General features: G+C 48.8%; 1 protein-coding gene across 3 annotated transcripts in view; it reads left to right on the top strand.

The window, feature by feature from the left end:
- MLH1 (mutL homolog 1) overlaps positions 1 to 13,937 on the top strand; it is a 35,652-nt gene that overhangs the window by 16,201 nt on the left and 5,514 nt on the right. For 2 of the 3 annotated variants that reach the window (XM_053930215.2, XM_053930216.2), the window contains exons 11-14: positions 565 to 718; positions 4,008 to 4,372; positions 6,051 to 6,199; positions 12,179 to 12,287. In XM_053930215.2, the coding sequence (XP_053786190.1) occupies positions 565 to 718; positions 4,008 to 4,372; positions 6,051 to 6,199; positions 12,179 to 12,287 (777 nt within the window). Of the gene's footprint in view, positions 1 to 564; positions 719 to 2,751; positions 2,869 to 4,007; positions 4,373 to 6,050; positions 6,200 to 12,178; positions 12,288 to 13,937 lie in introns of those variants that run through there. The other variant, XM_053930217.2, reaches the window with a different exon arrangement.

Genomic DNA, 13,937 nt, shown 5'->3' on the forward strand with positions numbered 1-13,937 from the left:
CCACACTCACAGAGCAGCCAGGGAACCATGATTTGGAGCTGAGGCAGTAATTTGACAGTGTCACACCCACGAAGCTGACTTTCGTATTACATTTTAACGATAGAAAGTTTTCTGACGTATATTCTTGTTTTGATCTTCATATAATACCGAAAAATAAGTAGGGGACAGGCCCGTGTTTACAGGTGAGAAAACCGACCCCGAGAGATGAAGGGACTTGCCCCGGGTCACACCATAATAAGTTCCACTAGTCCTGGAATAATGGCAACAACAGCTGCCCTGTAATAAATGTGCCAGTTACATGCAACGCGCTCTATATGAATTTAATCTTCACTTTACAAATGAGGCAACCGAGGCAAAGGAAGATGGTGTAACTCACCCGAAGCTACCCAGCCTTTACGTAGCAGAGTCAGCTTTTGAACCCAGGTCACTCAGACCTGACCTGAAGTTCTGACCATTTTGTCACTTGGCCTCCCCGAGCCTTGCGGCCACCACACACACCACGTGTGAATTTTTCCTGCGTACTTCACCATCCGAGGTAACTGTTCTCTCGTTACTTTCCGCCAGTTTAGAAATCAGCCCCCAGAATGTGGATGTGAACGTGCACCCCACAAAGCACGAGGTCCACTTCTTGCACGAGGACAGCATCCTGGAGCGGGTGCAGCAGCACGTTGAGAGCAAGCTCCTGGGCTCCAACTCCTCCCGGATGTACTTCACCCAGGTGAGGGTGCTGTTGCCCCTCTTTCTCTGGTGCCCTTTGCCACCTTCACAGGTGCCCCATCGAACGTGAGAGCCCACGTTTTTGTCTGTTGCTGTAAGACATTCTTTCCAAGTATTCGATATTTTTCTTTAGTAACATGTCCGTCTTTGAACCTGTGAAGGAATTGTCATGTTAAACTTGGGCCTGGAGTCGGGAGGCCTAGCTTCTCCTCATTCTGCCTCCATCTGGGACCACTGACCAGTTTCCAAGGAAAACGAGCTGTCCAAAATGGAACAGGGCACACTGTCCGAGTGTTCTTCCCCTGGGAGGTGTCCAGGGCGCTGATCCTACACACACAGGGCAGAGCGGAGCAACTGGGCCGGGGAGGCTGTGGGTCGGAGCGCCTGCCTCCGTCAGTGCACAAGCCAAGGAGAATTGCTTTGGGGGGGGGGGGGGGGGCGACGCAGAGCTGTCCCTGCTCCTGTGTGTCTTCGGACTACCTTCTCTCCCTGCCAGCAGCAGGCCAACCCAGCCCCTGACTTTTGGGTCTCAAGAGTCACCTTTTGCCTACTCCCAGCTTGTACCTTGTCGCCACTGTCCAGGGCCAGTAAGCACAAGCCCCAGGTTGCAGAGAAGCCATTTGCTGTGGAAATCAGCAACCCTGGGGACCCCTGCGGTTGGTTCCGGCGCTGTCACGTTGACAAGCTGTGCCACTGTTCTGGACCTTCAAACTCCCGGCTGCAAAGTCCTCGTGTTGACGGCTGCTTCCTAAAGCCCTCCTGTGCAGACTACATAGGCAAACACCCTGCAAGGGGTTTGAATTGTCCACGAAGCAAAGTTTTTCCCATTTGAGCAAAGTTGCTACTTTAACTTTTTATTACTTGACTCCTTATTATTGAATATTTCTAAACACCCATAAAAGTAGATAGTACAACACATGCTCATGTACCCCCCACCCAGCTTCACTGACCAGAAGCACTTTGCCGTGCTGTTTTCCTTCTCCCTCCCCCAGTGTGGGGTGAGGAAAGGAGCGTTCTAAAGCACATTCCGGGCTTTTATTTATTTATTTTTTAAATAAAAAGCATTTATTTTTTTACATAGTACTCTCTTACGAAATTTAAAGCATTTTTCTTATATAATTTAGTGTCCTTTTTAAAAAACAAAACCTCTAATTTTTTAAAGGTTTTTTAAAAAATGATTTATTTATTTTTATTTTTAGAGAGAGGGGAAGGGAGGGAGAAAGAGGGGGAAAGAAACATCAGTGTGTGGTTGCCTCTCGCATGCCCTGAGCTGGGTACCCAGCCCACAACCCAGGCATGTGCCCTGACCAGGAATCGAACCCACGACCTTTTGGTTCGCAGGCTGGCACTCAAACCACTGAGCTATACCAGGAAGGGCTCAGTGTCCTTTTTTTAAAATTGATATTAGAGAAGAAGGAGGAGAGAGAGAGAGAGAGACGTCAATTTATTATTCCATTTATTGATGCATTCACTGGTTGATTCTTGTATTTGCCCTGACTGGGGATTGAACCCACAATCTTGGCTTATTGGGGACAATGTTCTAACCAACAGAGCTACCTGTCCAGGGCAGTCCAGTGTCCCTTTTTTAACTAGTAAAATGAATAGTAATAATGTAATTTAATATCCAAACCATATTTAAATGTCCTAATTGTCAAAAAAAAATCCTTTTCTAGTAGCTTTGTTTAAATCTACATCCAGTTAATTTCCACACATGAAGTTTGGTTGTTATGTATTTTAAATCTCTGTAAAGTGTCTTTGAAATTAGGAAAGTCATCCTACCTTATGGTGTTCCCATTGGCTTATTCTAAAGGTTTCCTGTAGAATAATGTACATTTTGGATTGGCTGCTTCTTATCACCATGTAACTTGTTCTAATCCTCCACATTTCCTATAAACTGGATGTCAGATAGAGGCATGATTATATTCAGATTGAAAAAAAAATTTTGCAAGAATTCTTGGTAGACGAAGCCTTGTACTTTCTATCTCCGCCCAGCAGGAGGCACATACTGACTGGTGAAGTCATTTTGGTGATTCGGCTGGTGACCATCTGATTCCTTCATCGTAAAGCTCCCCGTTGATATTTAGCTTAATGGTTTCACCATTCATGGCCGGCCGTTCCCTGAATCACTTATTCCATTGGGATTGCAAGATGGTACTTTTATGATCTTATTTATTTTTTGTGTTAATTAATTATAATTCTTCTATATAGAAGAACTTTCCCTCATTTGTTAGAGCTATTTGGTTATCCTGCAATGCAGTTCATACTAGAAAGTAAGGATAAACGCTGAATTCCCCCTTTCATTATCAATTTGCAGAGGAATGAGTTGATGTTCTAGTGATTTCCAGTGACATTTAATGACTTTTGCCTCTCTTCCTGTCTCTCCCCTCTCTTCCTTCCTCCCCTCCCCCATCTTTTTCTTTTTCTCTTGGTTCGTCATGGCCCTTAACAAGGCAGTATAATTTAGTCGCTTGTGTTGATTTCTCTCTTCTGTTTTTGATGCTCAAATTCCATTTTAGACCCACAGAAGCCCCTTCAAGCTGGTGTTCTTGTCCTTTTAACTCAGTCCCTTTAGTCACGGGTAGTTTGTTTCTGGTATGATAAGGTGCGGTGGGTTCACTTGGTGCTTTCCCGTCCGTTTCTCCCAGGGGCTCTGATTTATTGCAGTAGGGAGAGGTATTTAGGGACTGTAATCTGGGTCAGGAGGTCCTCGTGACTACTGGGTGGTCCTTGCTCTGGTGCCTTTCCAGTGGACACAGCCAGGAAGTGCGTGTATCTAAAAGTAAACAGGAGAATGGTGGTTGCCAGCAGCTGCGGGAGAGGGGAGAGTGGCGGGTCAGTGGGCACGGAGTCTCAGTTTGGGAGGGTAAGGAAGTCTGCAGTTGGGTGGCGGTGATGGTCGCACACCCTTCCCCCAGAGAAGGGTGAAGTGTGACCGCATCGAATGCCACCAAGCTGCACACTTAAATGGTTAAGTGGTGGATTTTGTGTTATGTACATTTTATCACAATAAAAAACATCCTCTTACGGTAGCAAAAATAACCCCCCTAAAAATATAGAACTTCACACTAATACTTCCACTTCAAATCAATTTTAAGATTATAAGGGTTTTGTTGAATTTTATATTTGTATATCTTTATTTTTAAACTTCAGATTTAGTCAGCGTTGCTTTTTTAGAGTGATAATTTCTGTATAATAATTATACCTGGTTTTAGCTTCTTTCTCTATTTTGGGGCCTGACTTCTAGACTTCATTATTCTGAGTCTTCCTATAATTTTTTTTTTTTGTCACAGACTTTACTCCCAAGCCTTGCGGGCCCCTCTGGGGAGGTGGTTAAATCCACAACAGGAGGGACCACCTCACCTGCCTCTAAAAGCGGTGACAAGGTCTACGCCTACCAGATGGTCCGCACGGATTCCCGGGAGCAGAAGCTCGACGCCTTTCTGCAGCCTGTGAGCAAAGCCAGTCAGCCCCAGGTCACCGTCCCAGAGGACAGCACGGATCCTTCTAGTGTCAGGGAGAACGACGAGGAAATGCAGGAGCTCCCAGCTCCTGCTGACGTGGCCGCCAAGAATCAGAGCTCAGAGGTGGGCACAGTGGAGGAGACTCCAGATGTGACAGAGAAGAGAGGGACTCCCTCCAGCCTGAGCAACCCCAGGTAAGGCCTTTTGGGAAAAGTGCAGCTCCCCTCCTTTGTTCTTTGATAAAACTGCCTCTCGCCTGGGCTGTTCAGGAACTGCTCCCATCTGCCTCTTCTCTGCCTGACCCACCCTTGGCCTCCGATGGGACAGTGCCGTGGCCTTGTCCACTGTCTGCCTTTGACTGCGTCCTGAGGGTCACCAGTCATAGTGGCCTTTGAAGGATCTGAAACGTCCATGATTGCAAGCATTAGTTAAAAACATCAGGAAAAAAGTCAGATTTACCCTTTTGGTAATGACTTTTGATAAAGCCTCAACAGCAGAGGTGGCTGGAGAGAGAGGCCTAAAGTATCTGGAGGGTTCCCTCTCACGTACCCAAAGCTCCCTTCCCTCCTTTCAGAAGAAGCACATCTCAGTTCAGACTATGAAGCTCCCCGAAGCACGTGAGCTAGTGGTGGGCGAGGGTAGAGTGAGGAGGCAGGAACCGCAGGAATAATGGCTGTCATTGAATTCGGGGCATTTCCAGTGTGCGATCGCAGCTCTTGAAAGACGTCCCACCAACACCTGTGAGGTGGATACTCATGGTCTGTGTTCAGGTACTGGGCCTGGAGCTCAGGGTCATTTGCCCACGGCTGCACATCCACTTGGTGGCGGACCACCAAAACCCTGACACTGACTGGCCATCAGAACTCGGACAGGTTAACTCGTTTGCTCACTTCTGAGTCTGTCTAACAAGATGGCGTCTAAGGACTTTTTCCAGAGAATAAGAAAGATGCTGACATTTGTTGAGCGTCCGCTCTGTGCCAGAGGCTTTACATACAAGTTCTCATTTCATGCTCTCCATAGCCCTGCCGGGGAACTGTTGCATCTCTGCTCATTACTTAGGAAACGAGTACCACAAGCTATCTATCCACACAGCAGTCCAAGAAATCGTTTTAAGCCAGAAATCAGATTGTATCACTCCTGTGCCGAAAACCAGAGGCTTCCCATAGCCCATGGGCCAAAAAGCCCCTGCCCCCCTCCAACCCCCCACCTTCCCTCTTCATCTTGGTGCTTCGGCCGCACGACGCTGTGGCCGATCTGAGCTCACCGAGCTTCTCACACCCCCTGTGCTCTGACTGTTCCCTCGGCCTGGGAAGACTCTGGCTTCCTGTCACTCAAGCTCAGAGGCTGTCTTTGTCCATTTAATCTAAAGTTCTGTCTCTCATTTCCACACCATACTATTATATTACCTGGGTTTATTTTCTTCATAGCATGTGTCGCTACTTAAAACGACCTATCTTCTGTTTCTGTTTGACTCCTCCACTAGTGAGCAAGGACCTGACATCACAGTTCATGGTGGCATGCAGTTGGTATTGTAACAGGTCCGAGGGGTCGGTAGGTGGAGCACTGCCGCAGTGAGACTGGGGAAGGTCAGCTCACCTGTTCAAGGCCCTGCAGCGTCACGGGGCCGAGCTAGTCTCCGGGGTGCTGCTGTGCGCAGAGACCCGCTGCCGGGGACCTGCGGGTTGTCGGGTCAGCAGTGTGCAGGGGGACAGACAGTTCTCGCTGACCTGCCGCCAAGACCCCTTCCCCGGATGTCCACGGCCAGCACAGAGAAGCTGCTCTCTTCTCCAAAATTCAGTCCCCAAATTTGGCTGAATTTTTTAAATTTTAACTTAAAAAGAAGACTCACCTGCCAGTTTATCTTCACTGCAGAAAGAGACATCGGGAAGGCTCCGATGAGGAAATGGTGGAAGATGGGTCCCAAAAGGAAATGACGGCCGCTTGCACCCCCCGGAGGAGGATCATTAACCTCACCAGTGTTCTGAGTCTGCGGGAGGAGATTAACGAGCAGGGACATGAGAGTACGTGAGTGCCAAGGTCTGCCGGGCACTCGGAGGGCCGGAGCCGCTAACGTTTAGTTTTGGGAAATGCAGAACACATTCAGGTTGGGGTGGCCCCTGCAGGGTGCCGAGCAGACCTCCCTTCCCTTCCTAACCCGCAGCAGCCACAGCTTAAAGACAATTTTCAAGGGGGAGAGAAGGGAAAAAACAGCCTCTGGTTGTAATTGGAATTAGTAGGTATTCTCTTTAAACCGCAGGAGTCAGAATAAAGCTGTCATTTAAATGACCTTCAGCTTGCTTTTTAACTTGAAGCAGAATTCTGCCCCTGTGGCCTGGCAGGGGTGTGCCGTCACTGAAAGTGACAGGCAGTGAGGGCCCTGAGCTCACACCCCGCCACTCCTGCTTCCGTGTGACCTGAGGCTCATGACCTAACCCCTTTGTGTCTCATTTTTCCCTCATCTGTAAAAGGAGATTAATTTCACCCTTGAAGATTATTGAGTTGATGAGAGAGAAAATGTAAGTAAAACACTTGTGACACAGTAAGGAACCGGTCGATATTTTTATACCCTGGAGACAAAGTAATAAACCGTTACCAGCTTCCTCAGAAACAGCTTTCCAGTATGCCTGAGTGTACAACTCCATTTTGGTCCCCGTTACTTCAAAGCTAACTTAATGGTTTCCAGGAAATACGAGGGGGCCAGGCAGCTCCCAGGGATTACCTGACCCAGGGACTGCGGTGTTTGACAGCGACTGGCCCCGACAGCAGCCCCTACCCCACTTGATGAGTCAGGCAGGGTGCCCCAAGGGTGGGCATCCTTGCTCCGGGCCCTGCTGGCAGCTGTGGTCCTGAGCCTATGCAAGCTGGCCGTAGCTTTTCCACTTTCATTTGTAACACCTTTCCTAATTAAAATAGTTAAATCTCAACACTGCTAGAAAATGTGTCTTAAAATGAATGACTAACCTTTTCAGGCAATGGGTGGCTGAAGAGCAGGTTAGTACCTTCCCCACCGATGCACAGCCTTCTGGAACAGCGGCCTGGCTCCGGGGCCTCGGGCATTTTCTCTTTCCCAGTCACCCCTGGGCTGAGCGAACTCAAGAAGGCCTCAATTTGCCTTTCCTTGTTCGCACGCTCTTTTCTTAGCACGCTGGGCTTTTTTCTGCATGTGGGGAAAAATATAGGGTGTCTCCCCTGTGGGGAAGGGTAGAAACTTCCTGTGGCCAAGGTCTTGCCAGTTCTGGAAGGAGCCGCCACTTGGCGTTTGATTTTGGTTTCCATAAGGACTTGCTCCAGTTGCTCTTTTCCTCTGTTATTGGTGTTCCAGCTGGGAGCCTTTAAAACCACTTCAAATAATGTAAGAAAGGTGGGCTGTTACTTGATCTATTTAGCAGTCTTCCTCACAGTGATTTTAGTGGCCAGACTCCCTCAGAGTTGGAATTTACAGTTTTCTTTAAGGGTGTGTATCCCTCACGCAAAGCAGGCTCTTTAAAGTTATGATTTCAGTAAATTTCTGAATAGGTGCAAACGGTCTTCAGTGCCTTATAGAAACAGCGTGCGTCAGGTTTGATCAGGGTTGGAGGCCACTGCTGAAGCCAAAATGACAACTCTAAACCTTCTAGAATTGTCTATTCACACACGTCATCTCATTTAACTCCAGAATAGTCTTGTGAGGGAGAAAGAGGGGATGCTGTTCTATTTTAAAGGTGAGGATTTGGAATGGAAGATGGCGAGGACAGATTAGGGAACGTCCCAGGTCCGTGCCTGGGCGGGCGTGGCAAGGGCGGGCTGTTGCTGGCGTGGCCGGCGCTCGGGGAGGCCAGCCCAGAGTTAGAGGCAGGACGAGACGCACTGCCCGGCGGCACAGGCACGCTGCGGTTCTGATCCCTCAGACGTTGGCTGGTGTGGTTGGCCCCCTCGTAGGGCCCTACAGAGGGAGCAGCCGCTGTCTGTGATGTCGGGGGCAGGGTGAGCACTCCCTCTGGGCGAGCACTCCGGAAGGACCCTGCTGCAGCTCCTGCTCCTGCCAGCCACACCTTCTATAGCCAGTCAGAAATGTGTTCACCATTTTGGGGCATCCTTTTCCTGCTCTGTAAAGTGATGCCACTGCTGGGCTTTTGTGATGGACCCCTAAGATACCATGTGTGCGCTTTGTAAGCTTCAAGCCTCTGTTCAAGGGGAGGGACCTCTGCTTTGCATCCTGTCCACTGGCCTTTGGTGTCCATCCATAGACCGTGGCAGGGGAAACTGGTTGGCTTCAAGATGAAAGCTGTACAGGGATTTCTCGGAAGCTCAGGTCTGGTGATAGACCAACAGCCTGGCTGCTCCCTGACAGAACTGTGCCGCTGGCCCAGGAGAGACGTAGGGATAGTTTCCTTGGAACGACATTCTAGTTGCACTTCCCTGTGTGGCGATTTCGTCAGCGTTGTCTCTGCAGGAATCTTGTCTGTTGAGCTCACTCGCATCCTCGGTGCGCAGCAGAGCGCATGGCACATGGACTCTGCAGGTACTTGCCGAGGGAGAGAGGAAATGACTGGGAGGAGCAGCCTGCGGGGTGGAGCCAGACCGTCCTTATTCTGAAAGGGTGTCAATGGTGAACGCTCAGTCCGATGCCTCGGGTCCCATGGGTTTGCTGTCCCATGGGTTTGCCCACTCCGGGTGGCACACATTCCACCCACGAAGGAGGTTCACTTTTGGCCCAGGATGCAGGCCAGTGTTCCGTGGAATTAGGCTCCTCTCAGGTTAGTAATGCCTGAACTCACTTATTGCTAGCCCCATAACTTTGAATCTGTAAATTAATGAGGACAAGGGGTGTCCTGAGTTATTTGCTGTCCTCTGAATGTGAAAGTGTGCTTAACATTTTATCCACAATTTTATTTTCTTGGTCTTTGGTGAACAGCCCTAGGTCTAAATGTACGTGCTCATATAGTTTGTCACCAGATAACACCTTCTTTGGTACGTGACGTCAGTTCAGCAGATGTTTCTCACGAATCTTTTCGGCACAGAACGTGCCATGCCAAGCCCTGAGGCGGAAAGCGAGCTCAATGAACCATGACCCCTGCCTTGCAGGCAGCATGGGGTCGTGGGGAATGCTCACCAAGTGTAACTGGCTGCAGTGGGGGGAAGGATGAAGGATGCTGTGTAGCAAAGCCAGAGGCCGCTTCAGCAGGGCCCAGGCTGTGGTCTGCTGCCAGGGCTGCTGTGCCCCCCGTCCACCCAGCAAATGGCCTCAGGAGCTGCAGGCCCCGTCGCCCTGCCCTCAGGTTCCACGGTATTTGCTGCCTCTCGGAAAGCGTGCTGGGACCAAGGCCTGTGTGGTGAACTCCGACTTGTGGTTTGGCTTTGAAGCATAGAAGGGTTTTGTCCCATTCCGCTGCTGGCCGAATGGTGGGGAATGCCCGCAGGTGTCTAGTGCTGGCGGCATGTTCCGGGGAAGAACGCAGTAGAGGCCCTTCGGGTCCCCACGAGAGGCCGTGTGGGGGCCCTGGTAGCTTCCCGCATGTCTTGGTTGCTTTCCTGCCTGGCTGCGAGTGGCTCTGGAAGCCTTGTGCTTGGGAGCAGCCCCGGTCCCCCCCCTCCCGGCCTGCTCTCGCCGGCGAGGCCACACTTCAGCAGCCGTGGGTGCGTCAGAGCGTTCCATGACAGATCTGTGTGGAAAATCTCCGACCCTTATTTAGTGGGTTACACTGCTTTCTCTTTCCTCCAGTGCCTCATTATTCAAGATTATTTGATGTTCTCCAGCTTTTAAAATAATCATTTTCCGCCCACGCAGAACATCCTGCAGAGACGTTGAGTTTCCAGTGGGAACGGAGGGGAGCACTTAGGAAGAAAATAAGCTGCTCTTCATGGGGGGGGTCAGGGAGTATTGCAGAACTTATGTAACAATAGAAAGCATATATGTAATTGTCTTAGAGTTAGGAATAATTTCCTAAGGAAGATAAAAAGCCAGTCTGTAAGGGACAGTTCACAAAATCGGCCTACATTAAATCTAAGAATTATACCCAAACTTTAAAAAAGTAGAGTAACAACATGGTGTACCAGCTTATTGCTGTCCCCAAAACCCCTGCCCTTTTACCTCCAGCCCTCCTCCCCCAGCCCCCTTTACGGTGGCGTTTTTACATCTTTCATTAAAAAATATACACACACGTGCGCACGCACATGCACACATATATTAAATACATATACATAAAGTCTATGGAGGATCCACGGAAGAAAACAAATGGACACGTGGCTTAAAGAAACAGGACATTGCCATCACCTTTGAAGCTCTTACGTCCTCCCTCCCTATCCCATCCTTTGGCCTTCTCCCTTGGGGTAACACCACCCTAAGTTTTGTGATTATTTCCTTTTTTTTATTAGAGCTTTACCCCCATATTTGCAGCCCTAACAAAGACTAGTTTTATCTGTAAATGAAATTTTACTGTAAGCATTCTTAAGAGGTAGATACACATACACCTCTGTTCCTGACACTCACCCCCGGTTATGCTCTGACTCACTCTGCCGGTGACATAGGTTCCCCGCCCTGACGTCGCTGCACGTTTGGCCCTCCGTTCTGCTGTTGGAGGGCATCTGGATGACTCACAGGGCCTCCGCTCTGCCCCTCACACCCCACGCCTTTTCTCACGCCTGACAGGGTCGAGGGCTGGGTGCGCCGGCAGTGAAGCTCTGCCAGTGGGCGTGTCCGTGGGACAGTTACTGCTGGGCCACGAGAGGACACTTGTTTTCCAAAGGCGTCTGAAGAATGTAGTCCCACCAACAGTGTGAGGAGTTGCGTGTGCTCCAGCTTCCCTCCAGCATTTGGGAAATGGAGTTTGATGGTGGTTTTCATTTACGCTGCCCGGTTTTTGATAAAGTTGAGTGAGTATAGTTCCTCCTCTGTTAAGTGCCTGTTCGGTTTTTGACCCATTTTTCTGTTGGAATTTTGGTCTTTTCTGATTTTAGGAATTCTAGATAGTAATCAGGTACATGGAAATACCTTCCCCCTGTTTCGTGTTCATCTGGTATTTTTTACTTATGAACACTTATTTTATGAACAGAAATTCTTAGATTTAATGTAGGAAGGTTTTATGAACGCTTCTTTACAGATTGGCTTTTTTATCTTATTTAGGAAATTATTTGTAACTCTAAGATAATTAAATATATGCTCTCCTAAAATGCTTATACTTAAATTTCTATTCCACCTAGAATTCATCTTTGATATATGGTGTTAGATTCAGTTTTCGTGTGAATATCTAATGTTCCATAACACACTGTTATTGTCAGTTTGTTTGGACTTAGCAAATATTATTTGGGTGTAACTCCTTCTCTCTGACCTTTCAGGGCCTACCCTAAGCACATCCTTGCACAGGGCCTTGGGTGGGAAACTGAGTTTTGCTTTATCTCATTTATCCTTCTTTTGAAAAGTTTCTGTGATGGGTTTAAAATTAGAGGTTGTCAATTCTTTCTTTCTAGTGGATTGAAGTTGTCATTGTCTCATTTTTTGGCTTCTGCTGTTGCTGTTGAAAATTCAGATGTGGGTCTTTTACTACCTTCTGGGTGACCTCCCTTTTGTCTCTGAGTGCTGTTGGTGTCTTCCTTCAGTGTCCTGCAGTGTCCCTGTGTGTCAGGGGTGCGGTTTGTGGGGCCTTGTAGAGCTGAGACTCGGTATCTTGCATCGCTTCTGCGTCCCACCTTTGTCGCTCTGTGCTGCGTTCTGGGTGATTTCTTTACATTGACCTAGTTTGTTACCTCGCTAACTTTTTCTAATCTCTTCTGAAGTCTCTTGACTTTAGTTTCAGTTATTTTGTTTTGTGTTAGATTGTGGTCTTTGATTATTCCTGAATCTTTGGGCAATTCCTTGTTGCATTTTGAAAACATAGTTGTTTCATTCCTCATTTGTGTTCATTTCAGCAAGAGGTTCAGTTCGGGCATCGGTGCTTATTTGTCTCTGGTTCTGGGGCCTGGTGCTTTGGGCTGCAGGGAGGTGCTGGTGGGGCGCCACCACTTACCTGTCTTGTCTTTTCCAGCTCTGCAGGAGATGCTGCACAACCACTCCTTCGTGGGCTGCGTGAATCCTCAGTGGGCCTTGGCACAGCATCAGACCAAGTTATACCTTCTCAACACCACCAAACTGAGGTACACGAGTGAGTGCGTGCAGGGCAGAGCCGCTGGAAGGCTCGGGCACAGAACGCCAGGAAAGCAGCAGCATGGCGTGGTCGGAAAGGGCCCGGGCTCTGGAGTCAGACAGCTGAGGTTTCAAGTCCAGGCTCAACCACTGACCACGGATGTGACCGTGGACAGGTTCCTTTCCCAAACTTCGTCTCAGACTTTTCGTCTGTAAATGGGGATAAACTTGCAGGGTTTTTGTGAGGATAAGAAATGGCACGAGAAGCCTGGTCTTCGATAGGTGCTTGGTGCTCTATGAATGTTGGCTGCCACGAGCCGGGTGTTGAGGGCTTGGTGCTGCTGGAGAATTCTAGCATCTGCTGTGATGGGGGATGCGAGAGAAGGCAGATCACATGGCTCCTTTCCTCCAGCTTTGGGGATGTAGCAAAGGCCTCCTGTAGCCACCAAACAAGGCAGGAGGTGTTGACACAGAGAGGGCGGCAATCCCAGCAGTGCCATTTGCTCAGTGCACAGCCGGCAACATTTCTGTGAATTGTTTCCAGGGACCTTGGTAGATGAGCTTCCGTTGAATCTGGAACCTTCATTATTACGTTCTGAAATCAGTAGCACAGATGGGAGGGGGCTACCACCTTCCATCTACAGGACATCGCTGGTCCACGGTGGGACTCTCTCCCACTAAGTGAGCTGTAGCCTCGCAGTGCAGCTTGGCCCTGTGAGTGGGGCAGCCACTATACGTTGCTGGGAATTGCACGTGAGATTTGATCTCCCTGACCTAGAAACTGCCCCAGTCCAGGAGCTTCCTGGTGGTGCACATACCTCCCTGGGTATTTGGAACTCATTCCCTGGGCTTGGACACCCTCCTGTGCAGCAACCTCCAGGGCCGCTGTCTTTGCTGTTGGAAGCTTGTCAGGCTTGTGCAGTGTCCCGGCTCTTAGTAATTTTGTTGGAAAGTCTACTCACCTTGTATTTTCTTTTCCAGCATATCTAAGTGCCTGATTCCCAACGCTCCAAATCACAGTTGTGTTCAGGTTTTCATTTCATAGATACAAATCCAGCCAGTCCCAGAATTTCAGCTGTGAATAACTATGAATGGCTTCCCAGTGGGAAGGAAAAGAGACACAGAGAGGACCAGCCTCAGAGTACTTTTTCTAGGTCCCACTCCTTCCTTGCCCACTTGGCTACCTCTGACCTGGGACAAGTCCGTTACTCACTGGGTGCCTCAGTTTCCCCACAGTAACACTGGCATAAACAGATGCTTTGTCTACTTTGAGAAAATGAAGTCCTTAGACAAGACCCACATGGTTCAGATTGCTTTAAGAACTATAAAATACCAGTTATTTCAATTCTATAGTTTTGTAAATAGTTTAATACATTGTATACGTCAGCGCTGCTTTTGGAATGTTGCCAGCCTACACCATACACCGGTGTGATACAACCCTGCCCTGTGTCCCCCTGCCTCCTGTACATTCCCTATCATTTTCAATGGTGAGCTGTAAAAAAAAAAGGAGTTTATAGGATGCTTTCTAAGTGGGAAAAAGGCAAGCAAACAAAAATCCCTTAAATTTCACTACCTTTGACAGCTGCAGGAGCTGGGGACAGCACGGGGGATAAAAGCCAGCCTTGGTTTTACTGCTCGAACCTGTGCAGAGGCCGGCTGGC

Source organism: Desmodus rotundus, chromosome 8 (assembly GCF_022682495.2).
Source record: "Desmodus rotundus isolate HL8 chromosome 8, HLdesRot8A.1, whole genome shotgun sequence".
Lineage (NCBI taxonomy): Eukaryota > Metazoa > Chordata > Mammalia > Chiroptera > Phyllostomidae > Desmodus > Desmodus rotundus.